Genomic DNA, 20,835 nt, shown 5'->3' with positions numbered 1-20,835 from the left:
GATTTTATTCATTTATATACCACCTTTCAAGATAAAATATTTCAAAAATAGCCCATAATATGAGTAATAGAGCAACAATAAAACAACAGACTACTGCAATGCAGTCTACTTGGGGCTGTCCTTGACTCGGAAACTGCAACTGGTCCTGAATGTGGTGGCACAGGCAATTATGTGCACATCTCATCTCAGGCTCCTGTAACACCTTTGTTCCATGAGCAGCACTTCTTACCAGTAAGCTGCTGGATGCAATTCAAGGAGCTGATTATTACCTATAACAACCTTTATAGGTGCCTGGGTATCTAAAAGACCATCTGTATTCTGTGGCTTCTGTCTGGCCTGCATGATCAGGCAGTTGGCATTCTCCAAGTCCCATCCATTAAGAAGTGTCACCTAATGGGATGTAGGAAGCGCGTCTTCTCTGCTGCAGCACTTGCCCTCTTGAACATCATTCCCACCAAGATATGTATGGCTCTGCCCTGGCTGTCTTCAGAAGAGCTCTGACAACCTGGCTCTTTTCCCAGGTCTTGAGTTAGAGGATGGTGAATCTTGCATGCCTGTTTGTCTTTTAACAGTTGCTTTTCTTATGGTGTTTGTATGGTTTTTGGTTTTAATTGCATTTATTTATTATTTTAAAAGACTTATTGTACATATTGTAACCACAACCCAGGATGGGTTGTCACAAAACAGTAAAAATACAAAAATAATAAAATAATAATCTAATCTAATAATCTAATCTAATCTAATCTAATAATAAAATAAAAAAATACAAAACCCAAATTATCAGAATAAAAACTCAATAAAAACTCATGGTGCTCCAGGGCAACACTCTCTCACACATCCACATACCATCTTGCTGGACACCAAACTCATCCTACCCCAATGTTTACAGGAAGAGACAGCTCTTCAAAGCCTTCTGGAAGGCAAGGAAAGTGGGGGCCTCTGCGGGAAGGGTGTTCCACAGGGCAGGGGCAGCTGGAGAAGGTGTGCTTCCTAGGTGATACTAGATGACAACATTTAAGGGAAGGAACCTGGAGTGCACCCATCCTATGTGACCTAGTAGGATGGGCAGATATCCTCAAGAGAGTCAGTTTCATAAGTAACCTGGTCCCATTCCATGTAGGGCTTTACAGGTGATAACCAGCACTTTGAATTGAATCTGGAAATAAACTGGAAGACAGTACAGCTCTCACAGCAGTGGTGTCATATGGGCAAACCATGGAGTGCCCAGAACTGTGTTGCCATGTTCTAGACCAATTGTAATTTCCAGATGGCCTTCAAGGGCAGCCCCACTTACAGCAAATTACAGTAATCCAACCAGGTGACCTGGGAATGAGTGACTATGAGCAAGGCCTCCTAGTCCAGGAATGGGTACACTTGGTGCACAAGTTGGATCTGTGCAAACAAACGCCCTAACCATGACTGCACACCAACTATGTCTGGGGGAATGCTACCCTGGCAAGAATCAAAGATGACATTATCACTAGACCCAGGAGGACTAAAAACCCAGAGCTGGTTTCTTCCCATCCAAACTCTTACAGTCTACAGCACTAAGACAACAAGGGGATAGTATCACTTGGCTAGCAGGAGATGGAGATGTATAATTTGGAATCATCAGCATATTGATAATACCATACCCCATGCCACCTGATAACAAGATCTAGTGTGTGACTTCAATTATGGATTGGACCCTCAATAAGTTGGATCAGGTCCATGGTTGCCATGATAACTATGAACTCCAGAGCCACCTCTGCCTCCAGTCCAGAGAAGGCAGGTTAAAGTCCCGCAGGACCATAAGCCTAGGGAACTGCATTGCCAACTCGGCCACAGAGTCAAAGGACAGGATGCTTCTACACTGCAGGGAGGAAGGTAAGTAAGCAGCAGTCCCAACTTATTCATATGGGCCAACTTCACAAAGAGAGTCTCACATCTGGCCATGTCCCTACCTGTGCCTAGGAGTCACAGCTGGTACCATACTCAAAACCCAGGAAGGAACAGAGGGAAACACCCCCCCCCCATGCCCAACCATGTTTCAGTGATACAAGCCAGGACAGCCCTCTCATCCATAATCTGGTCATGGATGAGGAAGGCTTTTCTGCCAGCCAACCTGGCATTAAGTAGCAGCAACCAGAGTCCATAGCTACCGAAGCTATGGAGACCAGGCCTTGGGGCTGAACACAGGGTGCCAGAACACCATACTTTCTCATGTCATTCACCACTGCAATGACCTCCCCTCTCCCCCTTCACACCATGTCCTTCCCCCTCTCACTCCCTTCCATTCCCAAGCTGAAGGAACCCAACATGACAACACAAACAACAGGGAGTGAATTAGCCCCCACCCAGGTTAATGCTCCTGGTCTCACTGCTGCCATCTACCTTGGCATCCAAGTCCTCCTTCAACCAAGGACTCCTACTCTCAGGAAGCTGTAGCCATAGCCACCTCACCACAGTCAACCAGCCCAGCCCACTACCCTCCTGTTTCTAGCACAAGCCACGAGGTAGAGGGTGGAAAACAAGACCACTGTTAACCTGACTTCCTCCTCTCTGCACCACTGTACCTTCAGGAGCTTGCCAAATGCCGCCAGCCAGCTGCATTGCAAATAGCTGATCCATAGCCTCCCCAGGCTCTGCTGATACCCAGCCATGCCCTTCCATACTCTTGAAGCTGAGAAGCTGCAACCTGCTGCCCCTCCACCAGTCTACCACTGTCCAGACAGCTTCCGACAGTACTCTGCTATTCCTCAGCCACCACTACCTCTTCTGCTTCTTGCATCTCCCTTGGTGACCCACAATATTGTCCCCAGCACCACTGGCAGATAGCCACAGAGCAGAAGGAAACCACCAACCTTCAGGCACCCACAGCAACATACAGAACCCCCTCAAAACTTGTTATTCCATTCATCACCTGAGGAAGTGGACAAGATTCTCCGGACTGTAAATGCCACCGCCTGTCAATTAGATCCATGTCCCTCCTGGCTGGTGAAGGCAGCTCGGGAGGTGACGTGTGGTTGGGTCCAGTTGATGGTAAATACATCCTTGCAGGAGGAGGTGTTTCCGGTGGCCTTTAAGGAGGCGCTCATGAGCCCCCTTGTCCTAACAGTCAGGAACCACACTGAGATGAGGAATAGGTCTCTAGTGTTTATTACTGCTACATTAGACAGAAAATCCTAACAAACTGAAGAAGCATGGGAAAACCCAGACAGATAAACCCCAAAAGTCAAGGCGGGTCTGTTCTGTGTCTCTGTGAATGGCTGTTCAACTCCTCACTACTACACATGTGTTTTCCCCCCTGGATAGGGGCCCCCTCCTGCTCACCATCAGTGCTCATGACATCACCCTCCCCTCCAGATTTACATTCCATTTCAGCTCCCTCCTCTCTAGAGTTCCTTCCTCCCTCCAAAGTCTCATGAGAGTCCATCTCCCCCTCCAAGCTCCCATGGGAACTGGGCAACGATGGAAATTCTTCAAAGGAAAACTCCTCCAAGGACTAATCAGTGCTGCTCTCCAGGTCTGATAACGCTTCTGGCCCAGGTGGCTGCTGCTGGAAAATAGCTAGATAATTAGAAGATTCTTCCCCCCTCCCCCTTGGGAAATGCAAGCCGGAGGTGGAGGGCTGTGGCTCCCCCTCTCCTCTTGCTCTGGCCTCAGAGCCTCTGGCGGGGGTGGAGGTTGCCAACTTACGAACTCCTCTGCTTGGGATCCTCTGCTTGCTCAGTCAAGTGAGGAATCTCTGGTAGAGTGCGAGGTTTGGGTTTGTGAGGGAAAAGCTGATGGAATTGTTGAACCAGTGCTGGTGCATGCACATCTCTGGCATTTTCCCATGTGCGCTCTTCCTCAGGGTACCGTTTCCAGTGTATTAAATATTGGATGCCCCTTCCCCTCCTCCTAGAGTCCAGAATTTCCTCGACTTCGTATTCCTCCTCCCCCTCCACAATTACTGGAGGGGGGGGGGCATTTGTGATCGCAAGGTACTTGGGGGAGGGTCTTTGGCTAGCAAGGCTCTGTGAAAGACTGGATGGATTTTCATGGATGCTGGCAGCTTTAAGTGATAAGCCACTGGATTTATCTGCTGTACCACAGTGAAAGGGCCCACAAACTTAGAGTCCAACTTCTTGGAAGGCCTGGTAGAGGTCAAAAACTTGGTAGAGAGCCACACTTTGTCTCCTACCACAATCGCTGGCCCCTCTTGTCTGTGAGCATCTGCAGCTCTCTTGTAAGCACTCTTTGCCCTGTTCAGCTGCTCCTTTAACAACTCCTGTGCGGCTTGTTGCTCTTTAAGAAAATCAGCTGCGGCTGGAACAGCTCCCTGCTGGGAGGAGGTGGGCAACACCCGAGGGTTAACCCTGTAGAGTGCTTGGAAAGGAGACATCTTGGTAGAGGATTGCACAGAGTTGTTATAAGTAAATTCTGCCATGGGGAGCAGGGCTGGCCAATTGTCTTGCTGATAAGTGGTGTAACACCTGAGCTACCGCTGTAACCATTGGTTAATTTTCTCAGCTTGCCCGTTACTAGCCGGATGATGCGATGATAGGTGGACCTGAACCCCTAATGACTGGAAAAGGGCCCTCCAGAACCTGGAAGTGAACTGAGGGCCTCTGTCACTCACCAAGTGATTTACCATGCCTCTATACCTAAAAACATGGTCCATGAACAACTGCGCTGTGGCTTGCACAGATGGGAGACCCTTGCAAGGAATAAAATGTGCCATTTTAGTGAAAAGGTCCACCACCACTAGTATGGAAGTCAGCCCCTGGACTGGGGGTAAATCAGTGATGAAATCCATGGAGATTGTATCCCAAGGCCTACTGGGGGTGGGTAGGGGTTGCAAGAGTCCTGTGGGCTTCCCTGGGAGAGGCTTGGCTCGTCTACAGGTATGACAAGAAGCAACGTAACCCTTTATGTCTGCAGTCATCTTAGGCCACCAGTAATCTCTCAGAGCTCTATCTTTCAGAGTTTTGAAAACACCTCCGTGGCCTGCCGTTTGATGGTCATGGCAAAGTCTCAGTACTTCTTCCCTCAATGAGGGGGGAATGTATAATTGCCCGCTATGCCAGAGGATTCCTGCCTCCACATTAAAGGGGGAGGCAGTGTCTTGCGGGCCCCTCTGTAGGTCATCCATCCTGGCCCTGGCATACGGGCCCTGTTGCTGCTGAGCTCTGACTCTTGTAAATAGGTCCTCTGTTTGTCTGCCTGCTGCTAAAATCTCTGTCTGATTCCCCCTCATAGACTGCTGAAAGTTGTGAGGTTGTAATATAGTAGCCTGTACCTCCTAGTGAGTAGCAGGGGTTGCCTGAATGGATCGAGAGTGGGCATCTGCCAAACAGTTCTGCGCCCCGGGAACATAAGAAATAACAAAATTGAAATGGGAGAAAAATTGGCTCCATCTGATTTGGTGTGGGGTGAGGGATCTGGTGTTTTGTAGAAGCTGTAAATTCTTGTGATCAGTGCAAACTTTCACAGGAAAGGTTGCACCTTCTAGCCAGTGCTTCCACTCTTGAAATGCTGCTTTAATTGCCAGTAACTCCTTGTTAAAAACATCATAGTTTCTCTCTGTCGGTGAGACCGTGCGAGAGAAAAATGCACAAGGAAGCAATGTCTTCCCTACTTTGTCAGTATATTGCAATAAAACAGCAGCAATAGCAAAATCTGAAGCATCTGAATGCATTATGAATTGCTTTGTGGGATCAGGATGCTTTAAAAGCAGCTGGGATGCAAAGAGTTGCTTAAATTCTTGGAAGGCTGCTTGCTCCCTCTCCCCCCAAATGAATTTTGATCCTTTCTTCAAAAGCTGTGTGAGGGGTTTGGCCCTGTCACTAAATTTATTTATAAATTTTCTATAAAAATTGGAGAATCCTATAAATTTTTGTACATCTTTCACATTTCGGGGGGGTTGCCAAGAGAGAATTGCCTGGACCTTTGAAGGATCCATGGCTATGCCTTCTGTTGATACTTTATAGCCCAGGAAATGTAATTCAGTTAAATCGAAGGCACACTTCTCTAGCTTGGCGAACAGCTTGTTCTCTCTCAGTCTTTGTAAGACATTACGTACATGGGTTACATGAGTTGTAGCATCCTCAGAGAATATTAATATGTCATCTAGATAAATGACCAGATACTTATCTAGTAAATCAGAGAAATTTTGATTCATAAATTGGGAAAATATGGCTCCTGCATTAGACAAGCCAAAGGGCAAAACAAGGTACTCAAAATTACCAAACCTGGTATCAAAGGCAGTCAGATATTCATGCCCCTCTTTCATCCAGATCAGATTGTAGGCATTCCGAGGTCCAACCTAGTAAAAATGTGTGCTTTCTGTAAGCGATCCAGCAGATCAGATATTAAGGGGAGTGGGTAATTTTCCTTGACCATGACCTTATTGAGGGAGCTGAAATCATGCACCACTCTCATGGGTGCCTCCTGAGCTGCCGGTGCCAACGGGTCAGGCTTCTTTGGTACGAAGAATGTAGGAGCAGATGCTGGGGAAGTAGATGGTCGGATGAAACCCTTTTCCAAGTAATCTTTTAAGGTGGCTAGTTCCTTGGGGGACATGGGATATTGTTTCCTTGCTGGAATCTTGGCTCCTGGTATCAACTCAATGGTGCAATCACAGTCCCTATGGGGGGGTAGTGCTGTGGCCTCTTGTTCACTGAAAACGTCTGCAAAATCTGCATACTTGGCTGGCAACTGGACCCCCCCTGCTTCCATGACCGCGTTGGTTGCTGGAGAGAGGAGAGCGGCTTGAATCTTGTGATGCTGGCATTCCTTAGCTGGGAAGGAAACTACTCCCGTAGTCCAGTCCAACAATGGGTTGTGGATCTTCAGCCAAGGTGTGCCCAGGACTATAGGCACATTAAGTGATGCGGTAACATAAAGTTGGATCCACTCAGTGTGGTCTCCCATTGTTAGTTGCAAGGGTTCTGTGAAACTTTGAATCGGTCCTGCCTTGAGGGGCTGGCTGTCAATGGTCTCGACCTCTATGGGACGTGGCAATTCTAGGGTCTGTCTGTACTTCAATAAAATTGGTGGAAGCTCCAGAATCCACAAGGGCCTCTAGCTTGACCTGGTGCTCTGGGTTTATGTGCATTATGACTGGTAAGTAGTAAAAGGTTTGCCTGGAATCCTCGGAATGAGCCCTTCTTAATTGATTGATGGTCTCCCTGCTGAGCTCTGTGGAGGGAGACTGGCGGAGTTTCCCTGGTTGGAAGTAGAGGTGGAGGTGGCTCTTGGTTCTGCTGCTTGCCCTGGGGCTCTTATGGAATTTGCTTGGCTTCTTGCTGGGCAAGCTCTCACCATATGCCCCAGGACTCCGCAGTAGAAACAGAGGGCTCTCTCTCTCCTTCTCTGTCTCTCAGCCTCAGAAGTAAGCCTCCTGCTCGCCCTGATCGGCATCAGCTCCTCTGCTCCTGAGTAGAGAGATGCTGCAGAGAGAGCTGGAAATCCTGGAAGTGCTCTGAGGCCCCTGCCTCTCCCCGGCTGCATCTGTCTGAGCTCTTCTAGCCTGGCATCCATGACCACAGACAGCTGATATAAACTAGGGTAGCTGGTGTTCCTGGCGCACTAATTCATTTTTAATTTCCTCATCCAGCCCCTGTTTGAATTGGTCTTTCAAGGCACTCTCATTCCAGTCCAGATCTCCTGCTAACAGCTTGAAATCAGCAATGTAAATTCCCACCCTTTTGTTGCCTTGCTTGAGCTTCCGAATTTCCCGGCTGGCAGTGACCGCTCTGATCGGGTCATCAAAGTGTGCTCGGAACCCTGCCAGAAAATTCTGGTAGTCATTGAGAATTGGTAGTCGTTGTTCTCCACCATGGGAATAGCCCATTTGGCTGCTGGGCCCTTTAGCAGACTTAAAATGAAGGTGACTCTGGTTCGGTCTGTTGGAAACTCTGCCGGTCTGCTGTCGAAAAACATTGTGCACTGTGTGAGAAAGGTTCTCAACTGTCCTGCTTCTCCTCCAAACTTCTCTGGTAAACAGCCCTGGGATCTCAAGACTACTGGCAGAGCTGCTGCTGCTGGCACCGGTTGTGGGTTAATCGGAGCTGGTTGTTGTAACTGCTGTAGCATAGCTGCTTGTAATGTGTTGATCTGGAGATCTACTTGTTGTTGGTGTTGTTGCAAGGCTGCTGTGAGTTGTTGGATGGCTTGCCAAATTTCCTGGTTTTCCGAAGATATTTTCCCAAATGTCTCTCCTTTTTTTTTTTTGTTCCTCCCTCTTTCAATGGGAGTATGAATTTGTTAGGATTGATGTCCTAACAGTCAGGAACCACACTGAGATAAGGAATAGGTCTCTAGTGTTTATTACTGCTACATTAGACAGAAAATCCTAACAAACTGAAGAAGCGTGGGAAAACCCAGACAGATAAACCCCAAAAGTCAAGGCGGGTCTGTTCTGTGTCTCTTTGAATGGCTGCTCAACTCCTCACTACTACGCATGCATTTTCACCCCTGGATAGGGGCCCCCTCCTGCTCACCATCAGTGCTCATGACACCCCTCCTCAAGAAACCATCACTGGACCCTACTATACAGGATAATTTTCATCCAGTTTCCCACTTCCCTTTTATGGGGAAGGTGGTTGAGAAGGTGGTGGCATTGCAGCTGCAGAGGATCCTGGAGGAAGTGGATTATCTAGATCCCTTTCAGTCAGGTTTCAGGCCCGGATATGGAACGGAAACAGCATTGGTCGCACTTATGGATGATCTCTGGTGGGAGGGGGATGGTGGCAGTGCATCCATCCTAGTTCTCCTTGATCTCTCAGAGGCCTTCAATACCATCGACCATGGTATCCTGTTGGGTCGGCTCATGGAGTTGGGGGTGGGTGGCATAGTTTTACGCTGGTTCACCTCCTTTCTCCAGGGCCGGTCCCAGTCAGTGTTAGTAGGGGAGGAGAGGTCGGGCCCATGGCCCCTCCTCTGTGGGGTGCCGCAGGGTTCATTACTCTCTCCCCTCCTATTTAATATCTACATAAAACCACTGGATGAGATCATCCGTCCCCATGGGGTGAGGTATCATCAGTATGCCGATGACACTCAGTTATACATCTCCATCCTGGGGGAAGTAAGTGATGCTGTGGCTGCCCTTTCCAGGTGCCTGGGGGCTGTTGGGGTCTGGATGGGGAACAACGGGCTTCAGCTGAGCCCTAGTAAGACGGAGTGGCTGTGGGTTAATGGCCCCTCAGCTCCTAGGAATTTGCCATCTTTAGTTCTGGATGGGGTTGCACTGCCCCAGACAGACTCGGTGTATAACTTGGGGCTCCTCTTGGACTCACGACTCCTGCTCAAAGAGCAGGTGGCAGTCGTGGCCAGAAGGGCCTTTGCACAACTTCATGTTGTGTGCCAGTTACGCCCCTTCCTGGAGCAAGAGGCCCTTCGAATGGTCACTCACGGCCTGGTCATCTCCCATATAGACTACTGCAATGTGGTCTACATGGGGCAACCCTTGAAGAGTATCCGGAAGCTTCAGTTGGTTCAAAATGCGGCCGCGCAAACAGTGATGAATGCTCCAAGATCAGCACACGTAACACCTTTACTGTGTGAGTTGCATTGGTTGCCAGTTTCCTTCCGGGTCCAATTCAAGGTGTTGGTTACCACCTTTAAAGCCCTACATGGCATGGGTCCCAGTTACCTATGGGACCATCTCACCCCCATTACATCAGTCCATCCCACCTGATCATGCAGAGAGGGCATGTTGCGGACCCCGTCTGTAAGAGAATTCCATCTGGTGGGGTCCAGGAGGCAGGCCTTCTCTGCAACAGCTCCCGCCCTTTGGAACATCCTTCCCCCAGAAGTGAGGTTAGCCCCCTCTCTCCTGGACTTCAGAAAACAGCTGAAGACCTGGTTTTGTTGCTTTGCCCGGAATAGGGAGGGGAAGAGCCATTCTTGTGGCTGGTTGATTCCCTAGTTCTGTGTGGACTGGTTTTATTCCCTTATGGTTTGAATTAGATCCACCATGGCTTGGATTTTATTGCATTTTCTGCTGACTGATTATTGGGTGTATTTATGATTTTATTGAAATTTTAATTGTTTTTATTGTGAACCGCCCAGGGTCCCCTGTGTGGGGGAGATGGGCGGTGATAAAAAATTGATAAATAAATAAATAAATAACCTATCTACCCAGGGCCATAATGAAAAATCCCTGTATGATTGTTTTTACTGTACACTGCCCAGAACTGTAGAATTCAGCAGCCTTATACATTTATAGAATAAATAAAACAATTAGATACTTATAGTAAAGAACATCCAAACCCCAGATGAAAAATGCAGAAGTGATCTAACATTCGAACACTTGGCAGTAACAATTTCCCCATGCTTTGCTCAGTAATGCACCACCCATTTTGGTCTTCTTACAGATTAACCACACAAGGTGAAGTGCCTGGGAGGCTATGATTCAAAATAGAAGTGCTGCAGCACATGCAGTGCCTATAAACTGGATATATTCAGATGACATACTTAATTGTGTCACAAGCAAAATGTGTTCAGAATGAACAATTAACCTCAGTCAGCTGTGGGACTAGGAAGGGGTTAAAAGAACTCCAAATCTGATTTGAATTAAAGTCCCCTCCTTGTTAAACACGTCCTGCAAATACTGTAAGCCTGTCAAAAAGTGTGGTACTTCCTCTGCCTAAGAAAAAAATTGTTGCTAAAACGTGGAGCAGCCTCCCTTTCCATTATAGAATTCACTGCCAGAATCTTTGCAGATAGTGAATATAGTTTCCTAATATTGATTGGTCACAGGGGCTAGTGAACCCTCATCACTCTGTCAGGCTTTGTGCCCACATTCTTCCTGTAAGCATTTCCAAGTGGCAGTGAACATCAAATGAACCTCAGTAGAATCACTCATGCCTAAACCCTGAATATTTCTATGCATGGATGTCTTTCCCCCGATCTTCCCCCCATGAATACTGACTGGAACCAACCCTGAAGAAAAGAGGAGAACCATCATAACACAGTATCTCCCACTTCCAATCTTCTAAGGGGCCAGAAGGATACTATGAGGCCATTGAGAGATCAAGGAGGGCCAGGGACTACCCAATCCTGCCAGAAATCATCCCCAAGTGCAATCACTGCTGTCTCAGTTTGGTCTAGTGGTTAAGGCAACAGGCTAGAAACCAGGGGACTGTGAGTTCTAGTCCCGCCTTAGGCATGAAAGCCAGCTGGGTAATCTTGGACCAGTCACTCCCTCTCAACCCAACTCACCTCACAGGGTTGTTGTTGTGGGGAAAAGAGGAGGAGGAAGGAGTATTAGATATGTTCGCCGCCTTGAGTTTTTTATAAAAATAATAAAGGTGGGATAGAAAATAAATTAAAAATAAATTAAAAAATCAGGCCTGAATCCTGTCTGAAAACGGTCAATAGAGGCACCACTTCTAAATGTCACCGCATTCCAGTGTTTTTCCTGTTATCCTCTCATTTTTTAAGAGACCTAGTTTCCCCTATTATACTACTGTAAAGCAAAAGTAGGCAACCTTTTTGTGTTGGATTAGTTTTTTAATTTGGAGAGCAAAATTAATGTAGGTGTAGGAACAAAAGGACTGTAAGACTTGCCTATTCAAAAAGGGGCAGCTGGGTTAGAAATGACTAGTCACAAAATACCTATTTTTCAGAAGGAGAACTAGGCCCATGTCTGGAAGGTCCCCAGAATCCCAGTGGAAATTATATGGGGCCATGACCATTGAAATAACCTTTTTAAAATGTCACATAAGGTTGGGTGCCTGGCAGACACAAGGAGTGTTGACTGGGAACAAATTAACCAGGAACAAACTAACCAGCACCAAACAGTTCAGAGCAGCACTAGTAGTTAATGCCTCCTTATAGGAGACACACCTTCCTTCTTGTTTAAAGGAAGTAGATATAAGGATTATTAAATAAATATTTCCTTGATACAAAAGAATTCTGAAATTTAAACAGGTTTCATGAGAAAGTAAGGGCCTCACAATACCAGATATATTTGGAAGACTGGCATAGCTCCAGACATTTGCTATCAAATTTTTGCCCAGCATGGAATTGAGATTATTTTGACCAGCTAGATATCAGATAGGGGAAGTGCACCCCTATTAATTCTCTTGACCCCTTCAATGGCAGACAGTCAGGCAGACAGACAGAAGATAGATCTAAAAGCCATGGAATATATTAGATAGGCTTGGGCCTTGATGACATTATTTTGCAATGGTTCCAGTCCTTTGTCTCATGTAGTATCTGATAAGTGGTGTTATAAGAATTTGTTAAGATATCCAGGCAGTTTAATGCCTACATGAATCCACTAGAAGTCGTATGACGCTCTGGAGTAAGGTATTAGACTATTTAGTTGGTGACACTCAGTTCTGATGTCAAACTTGTGTCCATTAATTCTTTGTACAATTCATTTGTCCTAGAAGGGCATTGCTGGCAGATGATGGCATATATTACATCTGAGGAAAAGCATGTGAAGGCACTTCTAATCTTGTCTTTGTATTTGTTAGGGCAAACCTCAAAGTAAACCAAACAGGACTTAAAACAAGGACAAAATTATATCAGACCATTTCTATTTCCCAGGACACTCCATGACGGACTTCAAAGTGGCTGTTTGGAAAAATGGGATTTTAACAGCACCATCTAGTGAGAAATTGCTGAACTCACACACATCAAAAGGTTTCACGCAATCTCAGGTCTCAATGAACACAATGCTTTTTTTACACATTACAGTTGTTAATAGATAAGGTACATGTAATTTGTCTCACATATAACCTGCATCTGCATAACCAAACTATCTTCCCCTTCCCTTTCCCCCAACTTTTGGCCTCCCACCTCACCACAATTTAGCTACTCTAAGCATCTGATGAGGTAAACCAAAAGCTAGAGCTCATGAAAGCTTATGCCTTTTAATAAAACATGTTAGTTGGAAAAGGTGCTACTAGAGTTTAAATTTTGGGAGTGCCTGATAATGTATGTTCTTTTTTTTAATACCTAGCAAGTACTGAAGGAATTTAAAAATTAAAAAAGAAAACAATATAAAAATTAAAAACATAATTTACAGAAAGTTACAAGATTATGAATTACAGTGGTTAGGTTATCACTGCTGAGGAATGTCAAAGCTTGCCAAATAGATTCCAAGCCACATAAATTTCCAGTGACAAAAATATGCTGCATTTACTACTGCTGCTACTACTATTACTATCACTCTGTTGTTATTATTTCATGCTACTCCTGAATGTAAATAATTCTGAAGCAATTTAAAAGCCCATCAAAAATCAAAATTAAAATCAAATTAATAATTATTTTAGAAAGAATTAATTACTGTGGAAGATCAAACTAAAAAGGCAGGGTTTTTTTAAGTCTACATATCAGAGTTCAAGCCTTGTGTTCCACAAATGGGAACTCATTTCTGCAACTGCACAAAAGGCTGTCCAATGTTTGTTTGTTTGTTTATTCATTTATTTATTCATCAAATTTATATGGCTGCCCATCTCACGAAAGAGTAACTCTGGACAGCATACAATAAAACATGTACATGTTTCACCATCAAGCAGCAGTTTGTAAGCTATAATACAGAGAGTAGCCAATGGAGATCATCTTGGCTAAGGCAGCAAAGCCAAGTGAGAGACAGCAAACCCCCCCCCCCAGTTTCCCCCTCACAGTCTCTGGGCGCCCCATTTCCCTCCTCTCCGGTGAGTGAGGCATCCTAGTAAGCCCAGGGCACTGGACATGCCTGGAAAATGGAGGAAGAGGTGGCAGCAGGAACCAGGGTACAGCTAGAAGGAGGCAGAAAGGGGGATGGAAGGAGTGGTAGTGGCCAAAACCTGTGCCTGATTTACCCCATCTTGCTTTTGAGCAACAAACAGCATCAAGTATCATACTAATTGCTATGTCCTTAAAACATAATATTACTTAAATGAAATAAATATTATTCATAACAGATTATGTTTTTTTATTATTGTTGTATGTATGTATGTATTTATTTGCTGCAGAGATAAATGTGACTCACTATCCACTCTCAGACATGGCCTCTGACTTCTGTGTGGAAGAAGGTTGCTAACCCCTGCTTTATAGCATCATACTGATTTATAAAACAGACTTTCCAACTTCTAAAAGTAGTTAAATATGTCCTTAAATTCTTGCTGACTAACAGAATATATTAGAAAGAAATAAAAAGATAACAATTCTGTTTTTTGAATAAACCAAGCCAGTTCCTTACCTGTCTGCTGTGCCATCCACCACCTTTCCTCCTGAACCATTTATGGAGTCTTGCCTTGAAAGCCCTTGAGATCTACTCCGATCCAAGGTTGACTGTTCTTGCAGTTTTGCTTTTTTGTCCTGAGGTGCTTTTTCATTCTGCAGTCCTCTAAAAATCTCTTGATCAGACTTCTGTGGGGTGCTAGTTCCACCATTATAAAACCAAGCTCCAGATTTAGTGAGGATTTCTTGTTGCTTTCGGCATGAATTACACACCCACATAACCTACATATAATATGCAAAAAATATTGGTATCAGTTTTTTTAAAGAAAGCATGACATGTTCACACTAAAAATGAGGATTAATAATAGATTAACTTTCAGCATTCAAAATAATATTACAATGGTTACAATGGTTTAAATACAATTTAAACAGATTTTTTTTAAAAAACAATTTGTTTAATCATATTTAACAAATAAAGTCCAATGCCCACACAGGTCCTTTTCTTAATACAATAGCATAAACAACATATCTTATGGAGCTTATTCCTTGGTAAGTAAGTAATTTTCTTAAGATTACAGTCTACACATCCTAGAAATAACTTTTCTATCAGTAATTTTGACTTTATACTGCCATAATTAAAACAGACTGAATCGTTTTAGTTAACCATCAAATCTTAAGAGCCAAGAGTCATCCAGCCAAGCATTCTGTTTCCTGTAGTACCTCCAGAAAACCCAGGTTTGAAAAAAATAAACATCTGTTGTTGCTGCCTAGCAATTAACACACCTGTTCTCTTTGATTATGGAAATGAAATCATGAAATGTAATACGCTAAAACATTCAAAATGTACATAATACTTCATTAATAACAGCATTACTTCATGCAAGGGACTGCTACATAAAAACTCCCAAACCCCAACCCTGAATGCTGGAACACATTATCAGCAGGCTGTTTTTATGGCAAACCATGAAAATGCCCATGGCTGTGCCACTGATCTACTGATACATATTTTCTCCCAAACTAAAATAATAGTAAATAAGTATGAAATGGCAAAGCTTGGTAGTGAAATGTGTGGTAGCACCATCAGGAATATTAGGATAGTTTTTCTTTGTTGATTCAGAGCCTAACAGCCAATGATTATCTTGAATTTCCAGTCCTCAACATTTTCAAGGAGTTTTAATTATATCACTGTATCACTGTAATTTCATATCAGAGAAATAAGTTTGTTCACACAAAAAGATAGTCTTTTATCACTTTAAAAACTAACAAAATCACAAATGAGTTCAGAAAACTACAGTTGACTTATTATCTCCATTTTCAACAAGGATGACTGGCTTCGGCAGCATGAAAGCCAGCATTCTTGCCAGACTAACCCATCCAATTTTATAATACCAGTTCTTCCACCTTACACATACTTCCAGTGAGTCCAGACCAGTATTTCTCAACCTTAGCAACCCTGAGACATGTGGATTTCAACTCCAAGAATTCTGGGAGTTGAAGTCCATGTGTCTTAAATTGCCAAGTTTGAGAAACACTGGTCCAGACTAAAGAATCCTCCCAGAATTATTGTTTTCCTATTTTGATGTATGTAATGTGTTATCTTTTTAATTGTTTTAAAGATTGAAAGTGTAGGTCACCTTCTGGAAAATACTTGTGAAATACATAAAACTACATAACAGCCAAAGAAAGGTGCTATATTTAGTCTGTCCAGTACTATTCTTGGGTTCATTCTAGTTATCCTATCTCCTGGCACCGTGGCTTCCCACCAAGTGCTCCACCTCATTTCTGTAATTGAAGAAAAGTTACACCAGCATCTTATGATATTGGAAAGCATTTTGGACATTTTCTGTAAAAGTTCTATCTAAAATATTCAGGGGGAGAGGCATCAAAAACCTTGGAAAAGTTCATCTAATCTTTAAAAAAACACCTTAAAATGGAAACCCAAAGAGAAAATTGGAGAATAGGCTCCTTTAATTGCTAAATCAAGTATGTCTCATAAATCATAACATGCCAAGGCCTCTGAATAATCCTTTGGGGTGGGTCATACAAATAATCTATGATAGAAGCAGCGGGTAGATAAAGTAGGAAGGAAGGCCAAGAGCTCTCTCATCAGGAAAAACAAAATAGCCTCAGGCTTCATTCTCCACAGATCAGCATCACTTTCAGCTGAGAGTAAAGTTGCAGGACCAAAATCAGTTATTACTGCTTGGCAGGATCTATTTACAAAATAAAAGAGCAAAAAGGAAATAATAAAGAGAATAAATAAACAACTCTTTCAACTGTTCTGTTCTCCAAAGTACATATAATATAGGTGATCTCACAACTATTTTCTGCATACATTAATAGGAGTTCTAGGAAGAATTTTAATTCTCTTCTACAATGTCATTGCTCTGCTCCATACTGGAGCCCCCTCACAACTGCTTTAAAATAAACAAGGAAGAGAAAGTATGCAGAGCATAGGTTCTGAAATTCTTTCCAACCCTTTCCCAGCAATGACCATACAGTCATCTGTATTTCCTCTGTGTAACAAAAGAATATGTTGAGCCTCTCTACATTTGTGTACATCTATGCACAGGGAAACAGGATACCACTCTGTGTCAAATGACCAGGAGGGAAGATGTAAAGGAACTTAGAATGGAACAGTCAGGAACATTCCAACCAACTGTACAACTGCTTCCCATATCAGAATACATTAGGGGTTTTTTTCTGATTTTTTTTTCCTCCACAGCATACAGACTGATCCAGCCTTTTTTCAAAGTCTTTCTTTTGCCAGCTTCTAACGCCAAGCTTGGTCCAGTTCTCCACTGTTTCTGGTGCATTTTGCCGATGGACAGCCAGAGAAAGTCCAAGTCCCTTTATATAATTTCTTTTCAACATTCTGTTGGATTGGAAAGTATACAGATAGTCCTTGGTTAATTATGGCAATTGGGACCTGAATTTCTATCACTAAGTGACACAGTCATGATGTGCGATGTCACATGACCATGTTGCTCAGTGACGGCAGTTCCAGTACTTCCCAGTTGCTGTCATTAAGCAAATGTAAAACTGTCATTAAGTGAGGATGTCACATAGTCACCATTCGTGTCTCCCTGCTGGTTTCCCCATTGACTTTGCTTGTAGGAAGCTGGCAAAGAAGGTTGCAAATGGCAACCACATGACCATGGGACTCTGCAACATTGTAATCATGAGCTGGGTGCCAAATGCCCAGCTCACAATTACATGACTGCTGGGATGCTGCAACAGCCAGAATTTCAAGAAACAGTCTAAGTACCACTCAGTCAATGCTGTCACAAGTTCAAACAGTCACTGAACAAGTAGTCATTAAGCGAGGACCATCTGTAAAAATATTAGATCATATCTGATTTGGGTTGGAGAAATGTTTCTAATGCTAAAGATCATCAGAAACTGAAGTTTTATGTAGTTATCATAGAATTTATAAATACTCCTTTGCTAAACAGCATAGAAAATTATCAAATAAAGAAATTGTGGTAAATTGTGAGCTTTGGGATCCTGAATACCACAGATAGGAAGTCATTCCACAGAGCAGATGAACTAAACCCATGGTCTATCTCTGCACAATTATCAGCCAGCCATGACATGTGATAGAATATCCTCTGAAGATGACAGTTTCTTAGGAGGCTGATGCAACTGACCCTAACTCTAACTAGAGCCTAGTTAAATGATTCATGGCTTTTCCTGATTCAACTGCTATGAAAAATAATATATGAGCAGCAGATTAGTGACACTTTGCCTCAAATTCTTCAGGAGCTTCATATGCTGTAAATATTAAGTAACACTGGATACAAGATTACACATTGGAACAAGCAACAGTAATCTTATCAGGACCAACCTTGTCCCATAGATAGCACTCCATACAGCTGATTGAGGAAAATATTGTGGTTAATAGTATCAAAACTGGGATATCAGAAATAACAGAAGCACGCTTCTTCTCTCTTTCTTGTTGTAAACATCGTTCATACGGAAACAAATTTATTCACCTCAATAACCAGACCAGAGTAAAGATTCAAATTGATCTAGAGAATCAGAATTGTCTATGAATCCTTGTGGATGGATTGCAAATCTCAGCAGGAAGATTGGAAACTCATCCACAGGCATTCTTAGAGAGTTTCTTAGAGAGTTTCTGTCATTTATGAATCTTTATTGTAAATACTTGTAAATACTTGTATACTGATAGGTGGTGAAGAGTTACTAAATCTGTCTATACTTGTTGTAATGAAGGTTGGAAATCTTTATATATTCTTTTCTTTATTCTTTCTTTATTCTTTTTCTTTGTTCTTGCACTTTTTATTTCTATTCTCTTTTCTTTCTTTAAGTATAGTTTGCATTAGTTTTTACTACTGTAATCAAAATCCTTAATAAAAATTATATTTAAACCAAGAATAAAAGGAGATCAACACAAAAGTCATATCGTTGTGGTAGTTTATTATAGCTCATCTGAACAGGAAGAAGATATGGATGAGGCATATCAGACAACCAAACATTCAAAGAGGCGTACAAAAGTGACAACAGGAGATTCTAACCACCCTAAAATCAGCTGAAAATCTAACACTATCAAGAGTCAGAGATCCAACAAATTCCAACCCTCCTTTGCTGACAATTTCATTTGCCAGAAGGTGGAAGAAAGAATAAGAAGCTGTAATTCCCTTGACCTAATCCTTACCCAAAGAGAGGAATTGGTTGAAGAAGTGAAGTGACAGGAATCTATTGTACTGTTGCCTTTTATTCATTTATGCTGTTTTAACTAAACGTATTTGTATATAATAAGTTAATTTAAAGAGATGATTTATTCATTAAACACAGTATAAATAAATATGGTTTGAAAAGACATTGGTATAGAATCCCACTTTTAAAATCATCATCACATTTCTTAAATGCATACAATAAATTACCACAATTTCTATCAAGTGTCTTACAAATTTATGGGAAATAGGATGAATTAATTACATGAATGATAATTAACATTGTTAATAATAATAAACACTAATTACACATTAATAACAATAATTATAAATATGTATTGGATAAATTATTCAAAAACAATTTTCTCAAATTACAGCATTTCAGAAATGTTTCAACTTATTTTTCTAATATTACATATATATCACCTAAAATTTAATTATATTATTATTTGCATTCAAATAGAAACTCATTAAAATATTGTACATGTATTAACTTTAAAAAGTGGAAGATGGTTTACTTTGAAAGGCAGCAACCTTCATTTACGCAGGTCTTTTTTTCATCACAAGAAACTTGACTATTCATAGCAAAGGATGAGACACCATCTTGTGTTCATTAGTGGTATTGCTGCACTCTCAAATAATATTTAACATGATAAAAACTATCCTCTGCATGCTTAGTTAGAAGTAAACATTCTATCAGCAGGTATTATCTAGTAATATGTTCAACAATAGAGCACTTTAATTTCCTGCCAAAAAGAAAAAAAAATCACTGAAGTCTGCTGCTTTTTATAGGGTAAAAACAATAACTTAAGGCCTCGTGTAAAATCCCATCCCTTTTTCAAATTCTCTTGAGGAAAATATACTTGAAGAACTGTTATTCATTGATCAAGCCATAACTGGCTATAACTATTCTTCAAAGCAACTTTGTTGTAAATGGACTCTACTAAACTTCATCCTTTGAAGCAGATTTAATCTTGGGAACAGACAACTAGGATATGGGTGGAGGAAAGACTACAACCCTCTTCAAATACATGAAAGGATGTCACCCAGAAGACTGCACAGTATTGGATACAAATACGGTGTTAAGTTACAAGAAGGCAGATTCTGGTTGAATGTAAAGAAAAGTAGGCTTTTAACTGGTGATGGTTATAATTACTATTTTAATTTTAGCTCCATTTCATTATCTTATATATTAATAGTCTTGCTTGCTTTTATAGCATATACAAGTGTACTGCATACCATAATATTTAAGGATTGTGTTAATTGGTAGTATAAACATTCTCGTCTTGTTTTGTGTCAGAAATGCAGGAAATAGAAAGGGGGAAAGTATTAATTAAAAGTTAAAAAGTTAAAAACATTTAATAAAAATATAAAATTTATATAGCTCTAGCCCAATGCCAGGCCACATTGATGTATAAACATTTAAATAAAAAGAAAAATGCCAACATGTTCAAGTCTCTACTAACTGTAAATTTACAATAAAGATTCATAAATGACAGAAATAAAAATAGCCTTCTGAGCTCAATTATTTGTAATCATTTACCCTATTTTGCAACTAGATATAAAGGGACATTACATTCACTTCCTTTTGGATTTCTGCATTTTTGCTTACCTTTGTCACTGAATGTTATCAGAGTCCTATTGATATTTAAATTGAATCTGGGTAAACAAATTTGTTGAGTTTGGCGCTTGTTTCATTTATTTCATAAACATCATCCAACTTGCAATACAGGTAGTCCTCAAGCTACAACAGCAATTGGGAGTGGAATTTCCATCACTGAGTGATGCAGTTGTAAAGCAAGACATCACAAGACCGCATCACTTAGCAGTGGCAGTCCCAGCAATTCCCCTTCCCATCATTAAGTGAATTTTACTGGTCATTAGCTGAGCACCCACCTCAATCCAAGCCATTCTGGGCCTGGTCCCTCCCAGCCCTGAGCCTTACTAAGGTAAAGGACTGCTTCCAACTCCCCCCACCTGCCTATCTCTGCTC

General features: G+C 42.2%; 1 protein-coding gene across 1 annotated transcript in view; it reads right to left on the bottom strand.

Annotated features, from left to right (window-relative positions):
- Positions 1–14,160: 14,160 nt before the first annotated feature.
- The window catches only part of LOC134494731 (regulating synaptic membrane exocytosis protein 2-like), an 89,623-nt gene continuing 82,948 nt past the window's right edge, over positions 14,161–20,835 (bottom strand). The window contains exon 3 of the mRNA XM_063299978.1: positions 14,161–14,427. Coding sequence (XP_063156048.1) covers positions 14,161–14,427 — 267 coding nt within the window. The remainder of the gene's footprint in view (positions 14,428–20,835) is intronic.

The sequence above is a fragment of the Candoia aspera genome, chromosome 3, assembly GCF_035149785.1.
Source record: "Candoia aspera isolate rCanAsp1 chromosome 3, rCanAsp1.hap2, whole genome shotgun sequence".
NCBI lineage: Eukaryota > Metazoa > Chordata > Lepidosauria > Squamata > Boidae > Candoia > Candoia aspera.
The sequence above is the reverse complement of the archived record's forward strand: the minus strand, read 5'-3'. Positions and strand labels throughout refer to the sequence as shown.